The following is a 23,537-nucleotide window of genomic DNA, read 5'->3' as shown; positions in this document are numbered from 1 at the left end:
ACGAGATTAATTCTTCAGTTTGTAACTTTAAATGCACATGAATTTCGGAATTCTCACTTCAACAGACGCAGAGTTTGCAGGCAGAGCTTCATCTGATATTTTTTACCAAGCAATTTATGAAGAAATTGAGAATACACCCTTCAGCAAGAATTTGAACGATGCACACGGTTCAGGTATGCCTTGCTTCTTTCATTTACTTTTCAGGTGCTAAAGACTGTATCTACCCATTACGACAGTAGAAGTCGAGAACTGTCAGTTCAAGATACCAAAAGATACTTCAAAGTTGAAAGGAAAGGACATTAGAGAAATATAGAAATAAAGACCTGATGACAATATATGTGTGGGTCAATATCAGAGTGGGAAATTCGGACTCTGGCTCAGGGTGATAATGGCGAAGAGAAGAGAAGGCTCTACGTTTTCAAAAAGAAATTAAATCGTCTTACTTTCTTTCTTCTTGCACAACTAGAGCAGTGTGGAGGCCGGGTAAATTAGTGCAATGTTCCTCTTCCGGGATGGTGCAAGGCAGAGAGAGCTTTATTGTCCGCAGATCATGCACTTGTAAGAAGTGCAGCAAGCTGCAGTATCCCACAGACCGTGTTAAGGAACTGGAGCTGAAACTGGATGAATTCCCGATTGTTCGGAAGGCTGAGTGGCTGATCGACAGGACTTACATGTAGGTCGTTACAATTATGGGGCAGGACACAGGACACAGTAAATGGGATGGTTAGCCACTGCAGGGTGCCCCCGCGGCTGCTCCCCTGAACAACAATTATTCTGCTTTGGACACGTTCGGCGGGAATGATCATTTAAGGGAAAGGCAGTTAGTGCGGATCTGTGGCTTAGAAAGGAAGGGAGAAGAAGATGCGTGCTGCACTGCTAGTAGATTCATTTTGTTAAGTGATCAGTCAGATGTTTCTGTCTAGTTGAAAGATATTGTCATTTCTCAAAGGACAGGATCATGGAAAGCTCCGATCAGCTCCGAATAATTATTAAGTGGGAAGTGGGAGAGCCGTAGGTTGTGGCCCACGTCGGTAATGTTAAGAAGGGTGATCACTTCCTCCAAACGGAGCTCACGGAATTAGGAAATTAGTTAAAAGACAGGAATTCCAAGTTGTGCGTCAGCACCTCAAGGACAACTTTGTTTTTTTTTTGTGTGTGATATCTTCCGAGTCGCCGTCTGTGATTTTGTTTTTATTATTGCAATGAGCTCGTGTTTGTTTTCATGCTCCATGTGCTCTTGTCTCCGCTGGTGCTCTATTCTGGCACCTGTATTACGGAGGACTCCGCTTCTCTCATGTTTCTCATTAGTAACTCTTTTGCTGACAATTCTCTCTGATAGTTCTCTACGTACCACCAGCCTCTCGCTTGATTGCTCAGTGTATTTTAGTTCTGTGTGTTCACATATTTGCTGCAAGATTGTGCCAGTGTTTTTTTTTCTCTGAGCCTTCCAGCATTAGTATCCGTTCTCTGTGCATCTTGAATATCGACTCTTCCTGTTTCCCGATTCTGGTTTTTGGATTTCTCTGCATGTTTCGATCTCTGCCTGAACTTTGGCGCTGACTTTGTTACACCTCGGGACTTGTCGCTCAATTAATATCACTGTGTGCACAGTTCTGGGTCTGCGATTGGTTCGCTGCTCCAGCGTCCTGACAGTTGTGATCTTAGGATTGTTCGCCGTGACACGTGCCAGTAAGACAATAAATATGAAGATTATACGGAAGGAACAGTTTGATACTGCTGCACGGTGTTGACCTGGTGGTGAATAAATTAAATTGCAGGCTGAAACGAACCTACAAAATCAGAAGTCGAGAGACTGAGCATGTATAATAGTTGTGTATACTTAAATGAACAAATTATGGTAGGAAACGCTTTTGAGCTTCGGACATGGATTAGAACCAAGAGGGTATGACATTATTATCGTGATTGATACCTGGTTGCAGAAGTGACAGGAGAGGCAGCGCAATTTCCCAATGTTTTATTGCAAGAGACGTGATATCACAACAGTGATTATAGGTGGATTGGTGACATTATTTATATGGGAAAATGTCTTAGCAGTGTTCAGCTAGGGAAACCTGCTGAGCTCGTCTGCTGAGGCTAAGTAAGTAGGACTATCGAATAAGAAAAGGACGAAAAGGACGAAATGGGGGCATTTTTTTAATCACAGAGTAACCGAAATCATCAGAACGAGTAACAAAATAATTTGATGAAGGTAGGATAGTGGATGTTGTCTACATGGACTTTAGCAAAGCATTTGACATAATCCCTCATGAGAGACTGATCCAGAAAGTCATGAGGTATGGTATATGTGGAACCTTGGTTGTTTGGATAAATAATGGGCTTAAAGAAAGAAAGCAGAGGGTAGTTGTGGAAGGAACGTATTCTGCCTGGAGTTGGATGACTAGTGGAGTGCCGCAGGGATCTGTCCTCGGACCCCTGCTATTTGTGATTTTTATAAGATGTAGAATAGTGATGTAGAAATGGAAGGATGTGAGAGTAAGTTTGTGGATGACACGAAGATTGGAGGAGTTGTGGATGGAGCTATAGGTGGTCGAAGGTTACAAGAGGATATAGACAGGCTGCAGAGTTGGGCAGAAAGATGGCAGATGGAGTTCAATCCGGAGAAGTGTGAGGTGATGCATTTTGGAAGGACAGAACAGAAGACTGAGTACAGGATTAATGGTCAGTTACTTAAGAGTGTGGATGAAGTAAGGGATCGTTGTGTTCAAATCCATACATCCCTCAAGGTCGTTGCAGAGTTTGATAGCGTAGTTAAGAATGCCTATGGAATGCTGGGCTTCATTAACAGGTGGACTGAGTTCAAGAGTAGATAGGTCATGTTGCAACTGCAAAAATCTCTGGTGAGACCGCACTTAGGGTATTGTGTTCAATTCTGTTCACTTCCTTGTGGGAAGGATGTGTAAGCTGTGGGGAGGGTGGAGAGGAGATTTACCAGGATCGTGCCTGGATTGGAGAAAAAGTCATATGAAGCAAGGTTAGCAGAGCTGGGGTTTTGCTCTTTCTAGCGTAGAAGAATGAGAGGGGACCTAATGGAGGTCTACATGATTATGAGAGGCATAGATAGGGTGGATAGTCAGTACCTGTTTTCCAGGTTACCAATAGCAAACACCAGAGGGCATACGTACAAAATTAAAGGAGGGAAGTTTAGGGGAGACATCAGGGGTAAGTTTTTATTTGACACAGAAGGTGGTGAGTGCCTGGAATGACTTGCCGGGATTATGGTGGAGGCTAAAACATTAGGGATGTTTAAGGGCCTCTTGAACAGGCACATGGATGAAAGAAAAATAGAGGGTTATGGAGTAGCGTGGTATTATAAAGTTTTTAAAGGATTATATTGGTCAGCACAACATGGAGGGCTGACGAGCCTTTACTGTGCTGTTGTGTTCTATGGTTCTATGGTTCTATGGACTAGTTCGTCATATATAGACAGGCGAGTTTCCTTGAATCAGTACAGAGACTTCCCAATCAGATAGAACCTGTTTCGTCGGGATATGACTACCGATTCCGACCTCCCCCACTTGCTCTATACCCCTCTCTGACATTTTACCTCTTTTCATCTGCCACTGGTTCCTCACACTTCGTACTTACCCCTTCACCTGTGGTCCACTCATTTCCTATCAGATACTCTTTTTCTCCAGCATTTGTCCATTCGCACTAACCGGGCTTCGTATATCATCCCGAGCTAGACTCCTCCCCACCCCTTCACAATACAGTTCTGCCATATTGCCCTTTCTTCTGAGTCTCGAATCTTCAACTGAAACTTAAATTATGCCCGACCTGCTGAGTTCCTCCTGCGGTTTGAGTGTGTTGCTTTGGATTTCGAACATTTGCAGACATTCTCTTGTGCATAATTGTTAGTGTTTGGAGGAAGATCAAGGCAAGGATGTCCTTTTGCATTTGTACAGGGCCCTGGTGAGACCACACCTGGAATATTGTGTACAGTTTTGGTCTCCTGGTTTAAGGAAGGACATTCTGGCAATTGAGGAAGTGCAGCGTAGATTCACTAGGTTGATTCCTGGGATGGCAGGGCTGTCTTACGCAGAGAGATTGGAGAGATTGGAGAGAGTGGGCTTGTACACACTGGAATTGAGGAGATTGAGAGGGGATCTGATTGAAACGTTTAAGATAATTAAAGGATTTGACAGGATTGAGGCAGGAAATATGTTCCAGATGTTGGGAGAGTCCAGTACCAGAGGGCATGGATTGAGAATAAGAGGTCAGTTATTTAAAACAGAGTTGAGGAAAAACTTCTTCTCCCAGATAGTTGTGGAGGTGTGGAATGCACTGCCTCGGAAGACGGTGGGGGCCAATTCTCTGGATGCTTTCAAGAAGGAGCTAGATAGTTATCTGATGGATAGGGGAATCAAGGGATATGGGGACAAGGCAGGGACTGGGTATTGATAGTGAATGATCAGCCATGATCTCAGAATGGCGGTGCAGACTCGAGGGGCCGAATGGTCTACTTCTGTACCTATTGTCTATTGTCTATTGAAAGAGGAGATGGATGTCAAAGCTATGTTTTTATGCCAGAGGTTTGTCGGTTCGTGGAAGTTCTGCTGGGGTAGTTGTCGTAGCAGTTACACTTGGCACGTTTAGGCGACTCATGAAAACATGGGGGGAAATGCAAAGGACAGTTATGTTGGAGGGATTGTTCTTAGAGTAGGTTAAGAGTCCATCGTGGGAAAAAGCGTCTACAATGTTCTTTGTTCTCTGCTGAAGAATCTTGAAATTGCAGTGTACTGGAATGCTGGAGGGAAAACAGACCCCAACTGAGCTGAGGTGGGGAATTGATGTTGCCAGCAGTAGCGCCCTCACCCGTTTTTTTATATTCAGTACACTCCATGAGTTTGTGTCATTGTTCTTTGTAGTTCCTCGTCGTGCTCCAGACATGATTTTTCTGCTGTCCTTACCCCAAGCACACCTATTCTGCATCAGTTACACCAGCCTTGATTCTCAATTTTCTGACTGCTACTATGCGAGTTCCTCACGAGGTGCCCACAATATTCTTACTGAGATGATGAAGGATTTATGAATTCAGTCTGTTAGATTAAATAAATCTCTCCATCAACTAATCAGCTATCTCTTTTCGTTGACTTTTAGAATTTGGTTCCATTGATTCCATCAATCAAATCGCATATTACACCAGTAACGCTTTCAACAACACCGAAATTAAACCAGAATGCATTGAAGAAAACTCTAGTTTTCAAGGTTGGTATACGTTTTTTTTCTGTTGTTTCTGTTTCCTTTATTTATGACGTGACCTGGTAAGAGATCTGAAACTTTTCAGAGGGATTTTTGTTATTTGATGCGTGTGCCAAAAGCTCACCTGCAGCCAAGCAAATTAAATGTTATTTCTTTGTTCGTTTCGTGTTGAAAGATAAATAGAGCGGAGTTTAGTTAACTTTTGGTAATTTGTAAAAAGCCAGGGTACGGATAAAGATCTGTCCTTCACCAAAATGCCTATCCCAGGTGATGCAAAAAGAATATCTCTCATCCAACATGTTGCGGTATACCACATTGTTTACAGGAATGTCGATTTGACTCATTATTCCCCCTAGATCTGGTTAACACCGAATATAACGGCGAAGAAAATAGAACTATTGATTCTCCTGATGCTATGATCCTGTTAGCCGACGGTGCGGACGATTTTCGGATGCTCAGAGTTGCCGATGAAAGTAAGTTCATCTTCCTATTCGTAGGAATCAAATTTCTGGGTAACAAAACATTGATATCCTTATCTCTTGACGCATTAAACGTGATGAGTATATTTGGTTTCTTAAAAATACATACGTTGGGAATGTAGTTCACAGTAGTTATAAATCTCACCGCTGAGCATTCAAACTTCCAACCATTTCTGTACCAAGACGCATCGACAGATCGTTGGGATGTTTACACCTTCACCGGTAAGAAATAAATTTATTTGTTTTTTTTTCACTCTTTGTGTCCTGTCCGCTGTAATTTATAATCTTAATAACTCAGTTGAGATTGGGGTTCAGTGAGTTGCTCAATTGCTGAAGGTCTTTCTTTCACAGTAAAAAGTATTGTGTAAAATATATTTTAATTTTGAATCTAAATAATCAAATCAGGGGAAAACTGTCAGAGACATGGTTTTGCTGAAATATAATTTTCTCTGTATTAAGTTGATATCCAATCATGTCGTATTACTGTCTGTTCAGGTTGAGGAGACCAAGAATTTCAGTGAAATTACCCTATGCCTTTGAATTTCATCACTGAAATTAAAAAGACAATAATATCTACACACAATTTTGTATTTAATATTGCAGTCTTAATTTAACCAACTTAAAGTGTGAACTTTGTTTTATTTCACAGGTAAATTAGTGTAAAGTCCACGATCCCCTCTTCTAAAGCGAGTCTTGAAGAATGGAAACCTTCCGAGTAGCCTGTCCTTTCATCTCTCCAGAAAGATGAAGATGTCGATCGTCAGGTTATTGGCCTCTCACAGAGAAATAACAATGGCAGAAAGTCTGACTTCTCTTGAGGCATTTATTTTCTCACTTGACACATAACTTGCATGACATCATGTTTATTCAGCTGAATAGAAATAAATCTGGTAATAAATAAAGAGCAGTATTTTACTCTTGAGCCTTATTTTACTCTTGATCTCGTATATTTTATTAAAATTATCCCAGGCTGTTCTGAAGTATGGTTTTACGGCTTTATTGTCCTTTATTTTCCTGTAGCTGTTGCCAGCCGCAAATTTATTTTGATTTGTTCAATGAAAGTTTCAAAGAAATTAAATAAATATATCATTTTATGGGTAATGTAATTCCCATACTTGTGTTTAATGTTTTCAAATTTGCCCTAAACTAATGCCAGGACATCAACATGCTGATTTCTGATTACTTCTAATCTGAGAAACAGATGCATAACATTATAAAACTCATTTACTGACGATTCAAATGTCGCGACTACTTTGGATCTGGCAGAGCAATGTGATTTACTTAACAAAGTTCTAGTCAACAGTTTGAGGCAAATATAAGTGAAAGTTAGAAATCTGATAAACGCTGGCGACGGTGCATGAGTGAGCGAGCGAAAGCGAGAGAAAGAGTGAGAGAGAAAGAGAGAGGGAGGGAGAGAGAGTGGATAGAGAGAGATTTATCAGCAAATTCATAGATGGTATTTGAGCTACGCCTATTCACACTGTCATGGCTACGGTGAGTGGAGCAGATGGATCAATGGAGAATGAGCAGTGAGGTGTACCAGTGTTTACCGTAAGCGAAGAGGACATGTTATCACCAATCCGTACAGATTGCGGTCTTCGGGTTAGGATGTCGAGAATCTAATTGTGGAAGTATGTACAGAGGCCCAGGGTTTGTAAATTCTCAATCAGGACTGTGCCAATGATGGTATTAAATGCTGAGCTATGGTCAATGAACAGCATCCCGACGCGGGTGTTTGCATTGCATTGCACAGGTGCTCTGAGGCCGAGTGAAGAGTGATTCTGATTGCATCTGCCGTTACCTTTTTGCGGCGATAGGCAGGGTCCTCATATTTCCTGAAATAGATGTTCAGTTCATTCATGGGCAACATCTCAAAGCATTTCATCACTGTAAATGTGAGTGCTACCGGACGATAGCCATCAGTACAGCTCACATTATTCTTCTTAGACATTGTTAAAATTTTTGCCTTTTTGAAGAGGGTAGGAACTTTTGACCGTGGCAATGAGAGTTTGAAAATGTCCTTGAATACTCCCGCCAGTTTGTCGGCACAGGTTTACAGAGCCTTACGAGGGACTCTATCGTGACCTTCACCCTTGCGAGGATTCACTCCCTTTAAAGAGAGCCTCGCATCTGCCTCTGAGACAAAGATCACCAGGTCATTAGTTGCAGCAGGGTTCTTCACAGCTGTAGTTATTTTGTGCCTCTCAAGCGGATATTGAAGGCATAGAGTTCATCTGGCAGTGAAGCCTCTGTGTTATTAATGTTATTGGGCTTTATTTTTGTAGGAATAAAATCTTGCAAACCATGCCAGACTTGTCGTAGGTCGCATGTCTCCTCCGAACTCATTCAAAATTGTCTTTTCGCCGTTGAAATAGTCCTCTGCAAATCACACTTTGATTTCCGGTACCGAACTAGGTGGCCAGACTTGAATGCCAGAGATCTAACATTAATCGGACGACTCACCTGCTGGTTCAGCCACCGCTTTTCGTTTGGAAATGTACAGTAAATCTTTGCAGGCACACAGTCATCAGCACAGTTATTAACGAAGTCGGTAACAACAGCAGCATACTCATTCAAATTCGAATATGATTCCTGGAATACAGTCAGTCCACTGATTCGAAGCAGTCCTGTAAGAGCTCCTGGATTTCCTTTGTCCTTACCTACTTAGTCCTCACTGCTGGTGCTTCAGGCTTCAGGATCTGCATATTCCCAGTGAGCAGAAATACAGCCAGATCATCAGACATTCCGAAGTGAGAGCATGGAATAGCACGTCAGACAGTGGTGTAACAGTGGTCCAGTGTGTTGTTTTCTCTGACATTACAGGCGATCTGTTTATCGTAATTGCGTAGTGATTTTTTTTTTTCAGATTGGCTTGGTTAAAATACCTTCAAAAGACCGTTAAGGCGTTAGGGTGCGCAGTTTTGTGCATGTTGATTCGCTTGTTCGGATAATCTAAAGCCTGATTATTATTGATCTGAGTTGGAATGTGTACCGCTACCAAAATGATCCCGAAAATCTCCCATTGTAGATAAAATGCACAGCACTTAAATGTGAAATATTCCAGGTCTGGTGAACAGAATTGGGACAGCACTGATATTCCTGTGCTCCCAGCAGAATTGATCAAGGGGTATACTCCTTCATGTCTGCTTTTGAAAGACTCTATAGATCTATCCTGACTGTTTATAGTAAACCCGTCGATCCGTATATCTGCATCGAGGACAGATAGATTTGAGGATTCGGTGAAATAAAGATACACGCGTTCCTGATTCAGCACCCCAGCTCTGAGATCATCGATTTTATTCAGCAGAGACTACATGTTTACCAGCAAGATAGTCGATATTGAGAGTTCAAAACCGCATCCCTTAAAAGCCTTTGTATCCTTGACTTGCATCCACGTTTCCCAATTGGAATCCGCCGAGGAATCAGTCCAGAATCAGCACTGTTTCAACCAGTTTTATACAGTAATAGTTCTTTTAAAAGCATTAATGCATCTTTGTTGTCTGTACTGACGTTGAAGCTACTGTGCCTTTTAGCTGTATCAGGCTGAATCATTGAGAATTCAGTTGACACATGGGACTGCCAAAGGCGGCCCGGAAGCCAGCAGACTCATTATCTGGCTCGTCCTTAAATAAATGACTGGGGGATCATTGTGTGCATAGGATAAACCTATGGAGATGAGGAGATGACATCCAAATCTCCAATGAATGATCTGCTGCATTTAAATCTAAGACATAACAATATTCAGCTCATTTCTCTCACTGAAGTTCCCTATTATATTGCCAGGCAAGCCGATACTCATCACTGTGGTTTTAGAACAGCAAATATTTCTTGGAAATTACGTTTCCTTTACATGTAAAAGCAACTGTTACTAGTCCAGTATAACATAAAACATACGATAGTGCAACACCGGAACAGTTCAAGATTCTGTGGAGCCAGCTAAAAGGGAAATCAAATAGTAATACCCCCACCCTACAAAACGTCCATATGTTCAATCGTCCTTATGTTCACTTACTTATCCAAACGTCTCATTGAAACTTCCGATGCATTTGCCCCTACCACCATAACAGACTGCGCATTCCAGTCATCCACGGATCTATGAATAAAAAACCCACAATCGCATACCATCGCACAACCTATCGACTCTCAGCTTCAACGACTTCCCACTGGTACAGACATGTCTAACTTATGACGATTTAATTAAAACTGCCACAGAGGTGAGCAAATTCCAAGACCACTGACAAAAGAACATCTTGTTACTTCGTAAAATTTATCTGTAATCCTTTTCTGCGATATCCAGTGCAGAGCTGTCTGGTGTCTATGGATTTGCACTTTCAGTTGAACAGTATGGAAAACTTTAACGTTGATTTAGTACAGACTAGCGCTAAATTAACGGTAATGAAAATGGATGTAACTATTGGGATCCAGGAGAATGGGTCGGCGGGGTGCGAATATTTTCCGTGAGGAAGAAACTGCAGGGACCGGTCCGAAATGCAAGTTGAGTCTCCCGCATCTGGGGACTGAGACTACAAAGGCGGAATGCTCAGGTTTCTGCCAAGGGCAGGGAAAGAGAGGTCCGATTTGGAATATCTAATTAGCCCGCCCGCGAGGAATGAAAAATCTGAGTTGTAGGCGGCCCTTACCTCCATAGCGAATAAGTAGAAGAATGCTCTGTTCAGAGAGCCATTTATTGTACTCCGCCTGTTCTAAGGAATGAAGCCGACCACGAAAGTAGAAGAATAGGACGAGACCGCTGAGGTGTTAGATGAGTGGCAGTGTTCTAATGATGTATAACGACAGTGATGGGTTGAAAGGTTGAGAGCGCGGACTGCATGACGTAGTGAGAATAGTAAAGGCACTGAAGATTCCTGCCACTACTGCGGCCAACATGCAAGCGCCAGGCAAGGTGTTTGGTGCGACGGGAAGCCCAATAGACCTCCTGACGGGGTTTCAGAACATGATTCAGGATCTGTGGAAAAAGCTTTCTGCCGACATTTTTCAGCTGGAGAGGCAGCTAATTTGCTTGCGGCGTAGAGAGGGCATTCAGTCAGCTGAGGTCGTTCCACTAAGAAAGAACCAAATAGTGAAAGGCGCCCAGTCCCAGAACCTGAACGCTTGGAGTCTCCGAATGCTTCGTAATTCGCACCCCGCTTCCTTGTTTGCTGTGCGGAGCAGAGAAGTATGAAAAGAGCAGAATTCGTCGGAGGCGCGCCAGGTCTCAGTCAGCAGGGTACAGTCTTCGGCAGTGACTGCGTTAAAGTGATTACGGATAGCCGACCCTTTGGAGAAGAAAAAAAAGATCGTAGTAGAGTTGAGAAATGATTTGTCCCGGTAGTTAACTGCGGGTGTGGTCACACACTGACTGATGGAACTGATAGGGGACGGACAATGCAGACGGCTGCTAACAGCCGGCGCCCCGCGAGAAGAGGAGCGGCCGATCTTTTCTGACAATACTGCGCTAAAGGGGGACTCTGCGAGCAGCAGTGTGAACGGCAGGAAATACGCCAGTGAATGATCCCCCGAGTACCTAAGCAGGGATGAGACTTTGGGGAAACTTAAAAAAAATACGCAGTGAAGTGTCTCTGGGGTGGGGGGCGGGGGAAGTGGTGCTGGACACAATCCCAGCCATATTTCAAGGAACACCTTAAAGCGAAAAAACGCTATTCCTGAAGGCTTAGTGGGGCCAAGATCTAGTGTATCGCTATCGGTAGAGGGTATTTATATCAGAACCATTCTTGAAAGAAAGTCGCAGGTCACTTTCCTGGAAGGTTATTTTTACAACCAGTATTCGACGTATTTACAATTGTCGGCATTCTGTGCAGTAGAGAGCCGGGGACCAAGTTGGTGCGATTGTCCGTATTACTGTAATTTGTCAGTGAAGCTCAACTTTTTGAAGGCAGCTGTGGGAGCAACTGAGGTCCTTGATACATGAGCGCTGTTTTGTCCGGAATCCGTTGAGAGTGGCGAAGTTTTATTTCTTGTGGTGACCAATACTCCTATTGTGAGGAGGCTTCTGGGAGACTGCAAGGAGAGAGTTGGAGAGATCTTTCTGAAGACATGACACGTTCACCCGGTGTTTCGAACTGCTTTCGAGGAAATTCGTGGCCGCACTCTAACGGATCGTGAGTTTGGACGAGCGACTGTGTGGTTCACGCAGTCAAAGTCTATCGTGTTACCGCCCGGGGAATTAGAGAGTGTGATGGAAAATGAAATATCTCGGAATACCTGAGGCCGAGGTCCTCTTGGTGGAAGCACCTGCGACCACGAGGAGGAGTCAGGTGTGTTGCTGCGTTTCTGGTGAGGACTGAACTGCAGAACCCACAGTTGCACATGCGAACAGGATGGCAGTGATAATCAGGAACACTACTACAACGGATCTCAGGGACAAGAATTATTTCTTGAACTATGATGGCAAAATATTTTATTAATGGTAAGATTCTTAGCAGTGCGGACATCAGAGGGATCTTGGGGTCCGAGTCCACAGGACGCTCAAAGCAGCTGCCCAAGTTGATTCTGCGTTTAAGATGGCATATTGTGTATTGGCCTTCATTAATCATGGACTTCAATTTAGGACTCGAGAGGTAATGTTACAGACTTATAGGACGCTGGTCAGACTCTACCCGGAGTACTGTGCTCATTTCTGGTCGCCTCACTGCAGGAAGGATGTGGAAGCCACAGAAAGGGTGCAGAGGAGATTTACAAGGAGATTGACTGAATGGGGAGCATGCCTTATGAAAACTGGTTAAGTGAACTCGGTTTTTTCTCTTTCGAGCGACGGAGGATGAGAGGCGACCTGATAAAGGTGTATAAGACGATGAGAGGCATTGATCGTGTGGTTAGTCAGAAGCTTTTACCCGGGGCTGAAATAGTTGCCACAAGAGGACACAGGTTTGAGGTGCTGGGGAGTAGGTACAGAGGAGATGGCAGGGATAAGTTTTTTACTCAGAGCGTGGTTAGTGCGTGGAATGGGCTGCCGGCAGCGGTGGTTGAGGCGGATACGATAGGCTCTTTTAAGAGATTTTGGAATAAATACACGGAGGTTAGGAAAATAAAGGGTATAGGAAATACTAATAATTTCTGAAGTAGGAAGATGATCGGCACAATTTTGTGGGCCGAAGTGCCTGTATGGTGCTGTAGGTTTCCTATGTTTCTATGTATCTAAAACGTTTGTCAGCGATGTTCGGAACGTAGTTTTAGGGGATGAGATAGCAACTATTCCGTGTAAGACAGAAGCGGAGACCACATGGCCAAGGGCCCAGACTGTGAGCGCTTTGCGATAATTCCTTGGGTTTTATTGGTTCTGTTGGGGCGTGAACGGCTACGTGATGGAGAGCTACCCTTTAAATGGGCTCCCGTGTGGTTACCGTCATTTCAGAAAGAAAGGTAGCTGTAAAAAATAAGAGAGGGGCAAAGGGTACCTTAGCCCTCCGGAGCAATTTGGAACGAGATGGGATGAGAAATATAAAGAAACAGAGTATTCGACGAAAGATTTGTTGCCACAGGCGCCTATACTGGCTTTTGCTGTCCCCGAGTGCTGCATACAGTCCCTACGGATGCCTGGGCACCTGGCTGATAGCTTTTTGCGTTTGTTAGCCTGCGTCTGCCGCCCTTGGAAAAAAAAAATATCCCACGCACAAGCTGGAGTTCCTGGCATTGAAATAGGCTGTGGTGTATACGTTGAATGTCTACATCTATTATGCCAAGTTTGAGGTGGGCACTCTTGATTTCTTGAGATACCTTTACTCCGTCATCTATTTCTTCAGGTGCAGACACACCTTCGGTCTATATTCAACGACCGTTTGTCCTTCGGTCATTCCACATTGCCACAGAGTTACCATAGTAGCTGCTGCCTCCAGATTGGGCTCCATGCCAACCAGCAACTCTTGTCCCAGATGCAGAAGATGGTTCTGAAGGACAATCTGGTTAAGCCATTCCCATCCTCTGGTTTAACACAGAAAACTGGTACCTTTGTATCAGACTCTCCAGCGGTCAGCCAACGTATGCTGCCCAGGGAGCCCCAAATTCTTTTGGAGGACTTGGTCTCCCACCATGAGTTGGAGAACTTAACATTTTGATCATACCTTCTCGGATTTCCTTGAAATGCTTGCCAGCCGCGATATCCACTGTTTCATCACCCTCTTTCAATTACCTTCCTACATCAGATAAGTAAGTCAGATAAGTCTTCGGTGGTAGGTTTTCCTCACCAAATCCAGATAAAATGTCAATAGGCAGCGTCGCCTCGCGCCCACTATCAGAAAATATGGCGAATACGCTGTAGCTACATTTCGTGTACCGTTGTAGCAATGAACCAGAAGTCCTATATGTCGACTCCACGTGTTCTTTTTGCTGATTTCCAAAGTTCCGAGCATGTCCAGCAAGTTCCAGTTAAAACTCTCCAGCAGGGGAACAGCCTAAGGGTGATAAGGCGTCGTCCTCGAATGTTGGACTCAAGCATGGATAGAAACTCATGTCTGAGCCTCCTCTCGAAATCCCCTCCCCACGTTGGGAGGCCATAACAAATTAAGTACTTCTTCCTTAACAGTTTGGCCGCAATGGATGCCCTCTGATGGTTGGCAGGGAAAGCTTACGCATATCTGGTGCAGTGATCCGTGATGACTAAGTCATTCGCCATGTTGCTGAAATCTGGCTCATTTGACAGGAAGTCCAGGTCAAGACCACGTTTCCCCGCCACTCTGCAATAGGGACAACGGAGTGGCTGTCCTAGCTGCGTCTCCCTCTACATACATTGAACTGTCTCTTCTTTGGCCACGATCAATTGACATTCTGTTGGAGGAGCATATTCTGCCTATGTTGCCCCGAATCTGATGGCATGATCATCGATTTCGTATTACGGTATTTAATTCCTATTCCATTATCTATTCTTCTATTGCTCACTCTGGCTTCTTGACCTATCTCCTCACCTGCCCATAAACTCTCTTTCGTGCCACTCTTTCTTCCCTTTTTCAGATTGATTCTGCTCTAGCTCTATTAACTTTCCCATCTCTTGGATTCACACGCCACCGTCTAGGTGGTCTTCCTTCCCAAACCCACACTTCTTATTCTGGCGTATTGCTCTTGATTGCTAAAGAAGAGTCAAAAACAGAATTACTGACGGTTTACTTAGTACCATAAATTCCGTCTGACCTGCTGAATTCTTCTGGAGGTTTGTGTGATTTGCTCCGGATTTTCAATAATTGTAGAATCTTTTGTGTTTATTCATCTATACGACGGTAGATATGTCATTTTACTGCTGCGTTATTATTGGGACATTGGAAAGAGTCCCGAGGATATTCAACAAAATTGTCCAGACATGATCCAATGACAATCAGTGTATACGCGTAAGTGTGCGGATAACAAAGGGAAAACTAACTCTAACATTTGGTAAAAATAATGACAATTACCCCTCCACCCTCCGCAACGGGCTTGATAACCAAACAGAGAATAAATGTAAGTGGATGAAACCCAAAAGCAGAATTTGAAATCTGTTAACATTGAGGTTTCATATATTCGTGCACATCCATTATGAACTCTTATCCAAACAAACTGTCCAAGCAGTTTCAAATCTTTAATTCACTTTTTTTTCAGAATGTAAACCATGTTCGGATTCACCCTCAACATAAACCACCCCAAGAAGTGGAGTAATTAATTCAATAGTCTCCGTAAGACTTCCGAAAATCCCGCATGCCTAACTGAAACATGTCATGTTGATGTAATAGGCTCACTCACTGTAACATCTAACGCTGAGACAATCACAGTTTAAAAACAATCATTTGGCAAATGTTCACGTTTTGGAGAATGACCGAAAATATATTTTAAGATCTGTAGCTAGTCTGTTAATGCGGTAATATAGCTGTTCCATAGGTAACCACAAGAAGACAGTTTTGGGTCTTGTAGAAGACTTCGGAAAGCAGCTCGCAACGTGGTCTGGTCTACGTTTTCCCTCTTTTGAATAAACGTTATATTAAAATATGCCCCAATTCTTCTGAAATCAATAGATCCCTATTCTCAAAGTAAGGCAGAATAATTGTGTAAGTAAAAATAATTATGTATTTGAGAGAATTCTTCTGTTACCCGATTCCTCACTCTGAAGGTTGGAAATGGACTTTAACATTCATAGTGTACTTCTGGTTTTTGTAACTGTGATTGCATCCAAAGAGAAGGGCGATGGAAGTTTGACGTGGTATTTTCCAAGCTTACCTTTGCAACCTCAGTGTATCACTGAACTACTCAAGCATTACTGTTGCGAATGCATGCTGCACTCTTCCAAGTACTTCTGAGTCACAGTGCTGCAAATAAGCCACAAAACGATTAATCTGCAAAACAGCACCCAACAGGGTGTATGCCAGCATCAAGGGGGCAATCATCTCGCTGTCCATTAACAAATATTTTCTTCTCACCACAAACAAGAGAAAATCAGCAGTAGCTGGAAATTCAAGCAACCCACAGGAAATGGTGGAGGAACTGCGCAGGCTAATCAGCACCATGGAGAAAAACAAGTATAGTCGAAGTTTCTGGCTGGTGTGTTTCCTGTAACGCCATGGGATTTTATCTTGTTATGCAGCTTGATGCGTGTCACCAGTCCAAATGCCTTCTGAAAATCCAAGTGAATGTCAACCACTGCCTCCTTTGCCTGCTTGTTACTTCGTCGAAAATCTCTGGACATTTTGTCAGGCGAAAAATCTCTTGACAGATATCATACTGAATTTGTTTACTTTTATCATTACTCTCCAAGTACCAAAAAACATGATCGTTATTAATGGATTCGAACAATTTCCCACCGCTGATAGTGGGCTAACTGGCCTAAAATTGCCTTTCTTTTCCCATCCTCCCTACTTAAAGTGTTAAGCGTTGGGTGAAAATTGCAATTTTCCAGTCGACAGAATCATTCTAGAATCAAATAATTCTTGAAAGATCATAACCAAGCCAACAGCTATATCTTCACCAATCATTTTCTCAACTTCTGAATGTAGTTCATTTGGTCCAGGTGACTTATCCACCTGAATACTTTTTCAGATTGCCTGTCAACTTTCGCTTTGCAACAGCGAAGGCAGTTACCCCTGCTCCCTGACATTCTCAGACCTGTGGCGTACTGTTAGTGTCTTATACAGTAAAGAACGATGCAACGTATTTATTGTTCATTTGTTGATTCCCCATTGTAGTGGAATTTGAACTTAGTCAGCCGAAAAAAACAATGCTCGCATCCGACGTCTCGTTTCGGGACATTTATTTTACTTAGTGCCAATGAGAGAGTGAGCTAGTCTACAGCAGCTCCCGATCCTGCTGTCCTGTTACAATGGCGTCCTTTTCTATAGTTCCACATAGTATCAGCATTCTTACTATATTATATTCAATACTTGTACAGAAATATTACCACACTAACATTATGTTACTGTTCACTGAAAATAACTCAGAGTGAAAGGAGCAGTTACAACTAAAGCTATCTTGCCGAGCTCAGCACATTAGTTTTTGTTTCTGTGGCGGAAGCAGGTTAGCCTCATACCTTATCTCGCAACAGTTAGGACGTACTGTTCCCTATTTTCACACAAGAGTCCTGGCGTTAAAATATCCAATGCGCATAGTCCGGTAGCTTATTAAACCTTTTCCTCCACAAATCCCTCATCATTGATCTTCCAGATCAACACTAACACTGTTTTCCCAATTCACATTCATATTAGCTCATTGAGACTATCTCTGGAATGTGGGCCTCATAACATTCATGAAAAGGACAAATTTTCAGACATTCCTCCTCATCTAAGCTGTCACTACTATCCTCTTCCTCCTCCAATTCTCTAAAGATTCCAGGCCTTCCTGGAGTACATCAAACATACATGGGGCCAGAGTCAGGGAACTTTGGGCTTCTCTCATTTGGTATACAGCTTTTCCATCTCCTGACACAGTGGTTGTGCATATTTTAGGGGTTTTCAATCGTTCTCGATCAAAAGTCATTCTGGTGACACACTTAGCCTAGCGCATTTTTTATTTTATTTTTCCGCTTACACTTTCACCATTCTCGGTGATTGTGGTTGACAGGGGATATGTTACTTCCACTGAAATCCCAAGGCGGCTTTCAGCCCTTGCACTGATCTGTTAGTAAAGTGAGTCCCTCTGTCATTATTAATCCACAATGGAATTCCAAATCTTGGTATGATTTCCTTCATTAGGGCATTCACTACTGTGCTTGCCGCATCGATTCTGATCTAATATGTCTACACCCACAGGGGGAACGTAGCTATCACCTTTTTCCACTGGCATCTGCGGAGTGCGAGCGTCGGTGCGAGCAGCGCAGCGGGAGTAAGGAGTGCTCGTGATCGACATACGACTGGAGATCGGACGATCAGCCGTTGTAGGTAGGCCGAGACCCTCGGACCTGCCTGGAGAATACCTGAGGAGGAAGGTAAAGCTGCGCAAGCGCGGGTGACGTCAGCGGCGAGCGCGGTCTGTAAAAAGCGACCCACTTTCAGGAGCGGGCAGCGGAGTGCATGGGAGCAGAGTGATGGGCTTTGGCTCAGCGGGCTTCGGCGCAAGAGGACTTCGACAAGAAACCTGTTTTTCATTTATTCTGATTATTCTAGGATCAGGTAATGGGGGAGACATTTAGAGCTGTGGTGTGCTCCGTATGCAGTATGTGGGAGGTCAGGGCCAACAGAGTTGTTCCTGATGACCACACCTGCAATAGGTGCATCCAGCTGCAGCTCCTATCAGACCGGGTTAGGGAATTGGAGCAGGAGCTGGATGAACAACGGATCATTCGGGAGGCAGAGGCAGAGATAGATAAGAGTTATCGGGAGGCAGTCACACGGAAAAGACGGGAGGTATGCAAATGGGTGACAGTCAAGAGAGGCAAGGGGAGCAGACAGAGAGATAAGAGCTCTCCTGTGGCCGTTACCATCAAAAATAATTATACAGTTTTGGATACTGTTGGTGGGGATGACCTACCAGGAACAAGCTGCAGTGGTCATGTCACTGGCACTGAGGTTGGACTCTTGACTAGGAAGGGGAGTAGGGGAGAGAAGAGAGCGGTATTGATAGGGGATTCTGTAGTTAGGGGGGCGGATAGAAGATTTTGTGGGGAACATCGGGAGTCTCGGATGGTATGTTGCTTCCCTGGTGCCAGGATCCGAGACATATCAGATCGGGTGCAGGATATTCTCGAGAGGGAGTGCAAGAATCCAGATGTTGTGGTCCATGTAGGGACCAAAGACGTGGGTAGGATGAGTGAGGGGGTCCTGCGTAAGGATTTCAGGGAGTTAGGTGCGAAGCTGAAGAGCAGGACATCCAGGGTAACAACCTCAGGATTGCTACCTGTGCCACGTGCGAGTGAGGCAAGGAACAGAAGATTATAAAGATTAATACGTGGCTGAGAGGATGGTGCAGGAGGGAGGGCTTCTGGTTTGTAGATAATTGGGCTTTGTTCGAGGGAAGGTGGGATCTGTTCCGAAGGGACGGTTTACACCTGAACTGCAGCGGTACTAACATCCTTGCAGGGAAGTTTGCTAGTGCTTCTTGGGGGGGGGGGGGGTTAAATTAAATTTGCAGGGGGCGGGGATCCGGAATGTGAGAGAGGATAGCGAGTGGAAGAATAAAGGACAGGTGGGGACTACACGGTTCCGGAATATTAAGTGTGTAGTAGAGGAAGGTGGGGCGGAACAAGTGATAAGGAGGACTCATGGACAGAGGGATGGTCTGACGAAACATGGAGTTAAATGTGTTGAAAGAATAAGTAAATTTAGGAAGGACAACAAAATCCAAGGGGCGTATAGCCCGATGGGAGTTCGGGGAGCTGGGTTAAGCACAATAGGCAGCGATTCAAACAGAGAGAGGGGAAATGGGTTAAAAATTCTATATCTGAATGCACGAAGTGTCTGAAATAAGGCGGAAGAGCTTGAAGCCCAGGTGCTAATGGGTAACTATGATGTTGTTGGGATAAAGGAGACATGGCTGCAGGGAGATCAGACCTGGGAAATGAATGCACAAGGGTATACGTGCTATCGTAGGGACAGTAATGTGGGCAGATGGGATGGGGTGTCCCTGTTGGTGAGGAATGAGATTCAATCCTTTGCGAGGGGTGGGACATAGGGTCAGGAGAAGTAGAGTCTGTGTGGATAGAACTGAGGAACAGTAAGGGCAAAAGGACCCAAGTGGGTGTTGTCTGCAGGCCACCAAACAGTAGCATGGATATTGGGTGCAAGTTGAATAGGGAGTTAACATTGGCATGTGGCAAAGATAATGTCGCAGTAGTTATGGGGGATTTCAACATGCAGGTGAACTGGGAGAATCAGGTTGGTGCTGGAGCACAGGATAGGGAGTTTGTAGAGTGCCTAGAGGATGCATTCTTGGAACAGCTTGTACGAGAGCCGACCAGGGACAAGACTATTCTGGATTTAGTGTTCCGTAATGAACAGAATTTGATAAGCGAACTTGCATTAAAGGAGCCATTAGGAGGTAGTGATCATAATATGATAAGCTTTTATCTGCAATTTGAGAAGGATAAGAGCAGATCGGAGGTGACCCTCGAAGGACAAGGGCACATGAACAGGGGAAACTATGGAGCCATGAGGAAGGAGCTGGCCAAAGTTGACTGGACGGATAGCCTAGCAGAAAAGACAGTGGAACAGCAATGGCAGGTATTCTTGGGAATAATGCACAAGGTGCAAAATTAGTTCATCCCCCAGAGAAGGAAGGATTCAAAGGGGGGAAACGGGCCACTGTGGTTGACAAAGGAAGTCAGAGATTGCATAGCATTAAAAAAAAGGAAATATGACAGAGCCAAGGTGAGTGGGAGGATAGATGATTGGGAAGTTTTTAAGGAACAACAGAACTTAACTAAAAAGACAATACGGGGAGAAAACATGAGAACGCAAGCTAGCCAGGAATATAAAGGGAGATAGCAAAAGCTTTTTTTTTAGGTATGTGAAGAGAAAGAAGATAGTTAAGAACAATGTTGGGCCCTTGAAGAATGAATTGGGTGAAATTGTTAAGGGAAACAGAGAAATGGCAGAAGAATTTAATGAGTAATTTAGATCTGTTTTCACGAAGGAAGACACAAGCAATGGATGGGCCAAGGACATAGGGTAACAGAGGAAATGAAATAGATTGTCATTCGGAAGGAAACGGTGATGAGAAGACTGATGGGACTGAAGGCTGACAAATCCCCAGGTCCAGATGGTCTGCAACCTAGGGTACTAAAGGAGGTGGCCCAGGAAATTGCGGATGCATTTGTAATCATTCTCCAATGTTCCTTAGATTCAGGACCATTTCCTGAGGATTGGAGAATGGCTAATATTATCTCATTTATTAAGGATGAAATAGTGGCATATCTAGATGACAGTGATAGGATTTGGCCGAGCCAGCATGGATTTACCAAGGGTAAATCATGCTTGACTAATCCGTTGGAGTTTTTCGAGGATGTTACCAGGAAGTTGGACGGGGGAGATCCGGTGGATGTAGTGTACCTCGATTTTCAGAAGGAATTTGATAAGGTCCCACATAGAAGATTGGTGGGTAAAATCAAAGCTCAGGGCATCGGGGGGAAGGCATTGACATGGATAGAAAATTGGTTGGCAGATAGAAAGCAAAGGGTAGCGGTGAATGGGTGTTTCTCGCAAAGGCAGGTGGTGACTATAGGGGTGCCAAAGGGCTCGGTATTAAGACCACAGCTGTTTACCATTTACGTTAACGATCTGGATGAAGGCATAGAAAATAACATCAGCAAATTTGCTGATGATACTAAGCTGGGTGGCAGTGTGACATGTGATGAGGATGTTAGGAGAATTCAGGTTGAATTGGATAGGCTGGTTGAGTGAGTAGATACTTGGCAGGTGGCGTTTAATATGAATAAGTGTGAGGTTATCCACATTGGGAGTAAGAACAGGAAGGCAGATTATTTTCTGAACGGTGTAGGGTTGGGAAAGGAAGAAATACAAAGAGATCTCCGAGTCCTTGTTCATCAGTCACTGAAGGTGAATGAGCAAGTGCAGCAGGCAGGATAGAAGGCTAATGGAATGTTGGTCTTTATTACAAAGGGAATTGAGTACAAGAGCAAGGAAATCCTAATGCATTTGTACAGAGCCCTGGTCAGACTACGCCTGGAGTATTGTGTACAGTTTTGGTCTCCAGGGTTAAGGAAGGATATCCTGGCTGCAGAGCAAGTGCAGCGTAGATTCACGAGGTTAATTCCTGGGATGTCTGGACTGTCTTACGCTGAGAGGTTAGAGAGACTGGGCTTGTACACGCTGGAATTAAGGAGATTGAGAGGGGATCTGATTGAAGCATATAAGATTATAAAGGGTTTGGACAAGATAGATGCAGGAAATATGTTCCAGGTGCTGGGAGAGTCCAGTACCAGAGGGCATGGTTTGAGAATAAGGGGTAGCTCATTTAGGACAGAGTTAAGGAAAAACTTCTTCTCCCAGAGAGTTGTGGGTTTCTGGAATGCACTGCTTCGGAAGGTAGTGGAGGCCAATTCTCTGGATGCTTTCAAGAAGGAGCTAGATAGGTATCTTATGGATAGGGGAATCAAGGGATATGCGGACAAGGCAGGAACCAGGTGTTGATTGTAATTGATCAGCCATGATCTCAAAATGGCAGTGCAGGCTCGAGGGCCCGAAAGGTCTACTTCTGCAACTATTGTCTATTATCTATCGTCTATTGTCAAAGTCTATTTACAAATTTTGGAACGGCATTACTGGCTGGGAGAGTGATCATACCTTGCCGGAGTCTTCCCTTTATTCTTCTGCTGTCATATCAAACATGTCTGTGGTATCCTTTCGATTGTGACAGTTATCATAGGGGCATACCATTACTGATTTATCCAATGCTGAATTCCTCCTTTGCCCATGTGAGCCTGGCCTGGTGAGCCAGAGGCAGAAATGAGCTCCGGTGTCAATCAACACGCCTCATCTGGGTGGCAACAAAAGCCTGCCCACAGGCTGAAAGCAGTTTACCTCTACGCGTACTGTTGTTGCGGCGGGGCAAGTTATTGTGCTTGCCGCAATCTGTCGATATTGATGGCAATGAGTAGCTTCTTCGTCCCCTTTTTCCTCCCGGGGGTCCTGTATTATCGGATGCTGCTAGAGCGCCACCTGCTTTGCTGTTGTGTCAGCGAAATGATTTCCTTTGGTGACCACGTCTCATGCAAAAGTATGAGCCTCACATTCAATTATGCGGCAACTGGATGGTTAACAAGTTAATAGCAAGTCGAGAATACTTTTTTTTTTCCGGAGGAGGTAATGAATCCTCTGTTCTTGCAGAGCTGTCCAAAATCGTGGGCTAAATGCATGAGGGGAAACAGTGTAAATGTTCGCAGTCTTACCCGAGGTTAATACACACGCCCGACTGAGACCGAAAATTTCCGCTGGCTGTGGAGACGCTTCTACATCTTCATGGGACGTCACAACAGCTTATCCGGTCAACAGTAGATCATCGATGGTGGGAGGGAAGAGTTATCGGTCTACAGGATAAGGTCTGAGTTATCCAAAGGTTCGCTGCGGAGGTCAGATATCTCGGAGGTCGTAGCTTATACACCGGCCACACAATCATAATCTTCATCCAGTTATTGAGCGGGAGCTGGTGTCACAAAGGTCGCAGAGTTTCCGGCAGTCGATCGTTGGTAGGTATAGTTAGATCACGACTAGTGGATTACCTCATAGCCGGTCCTGCGGGAGAACGTAAAATGCTTGGTGTGGGTGAATTGAGAAGCTCAGTCACTGTATTGTGTACCAACTCAACGCAGAGCTGATAAAGCGCTACGGGGATGGATTTTTGGACGATCACCCTGTAGCTGCCACCGCTCGCAGGTAGAAGGGTATACCCTTCAGTACAACAGGTATGGAGGCGGGGTAA

General features: G+C 44.2%; 1 protein-coding gene across 1 annotated transcript in view; it reads left to right on the top strand.

Moving 5' to 3' along the window:
• LOC132378687 (deleted in malignant brain tumors 1 protein-like) overlaps nucleotides 1–6,726 on the top strand; it is a 39,686-nt gene extending 32,960 nt beyond the window's left edge. Inside the window, exons 11-14 of the mRNA XM_059946174.1 lie at nucleotides 66–173; nucleotides 5,119–5,226; nucleotides 5,577–5,693; nucleotides 6,349–6,726. Coding sequence (XP_059802157.1) covers nucleotides 66–173; nucleotides 5,119–5,226; nucleotides 5,577–5,693; nucleotides 6,349–6,362 — 347 coding nt within the window. The 3' untranslated portion in view covers nucleotides 6,363–6,726. The remainder of the gene's footprint in view (nucleotides 1–65; nucleotides 174–5,118; nucleotides 5,227–5,576; nucleotides 5,694–6,348) is intronic.
• The last annotated feature ends 16,811 nt before the right edge of the window (nucleotides 6,727–23,537 follow it).

This window comes from Hypanus sabinus, chromosome 1 (assembly GCF_030144855.1).
Source record: "Hypanus sabinus isolate sHypSab1 chromosome 1, sHypSab1.hap1, whole genome shotgun sequence".
NCBI classification, from domain to species: domain Eukaryota; kingdom Metazoa; phylum Chordata; class Chondrichthyes; order Myliobatiformes; family Dasyatidae; genus Hypanus; species Hypanus sabinus.
The sequence above is the reverse complement of the archived record's forward strand: the minus strand, read 5'-3'. Positions and strand labels throughout refer to the sequence as shown.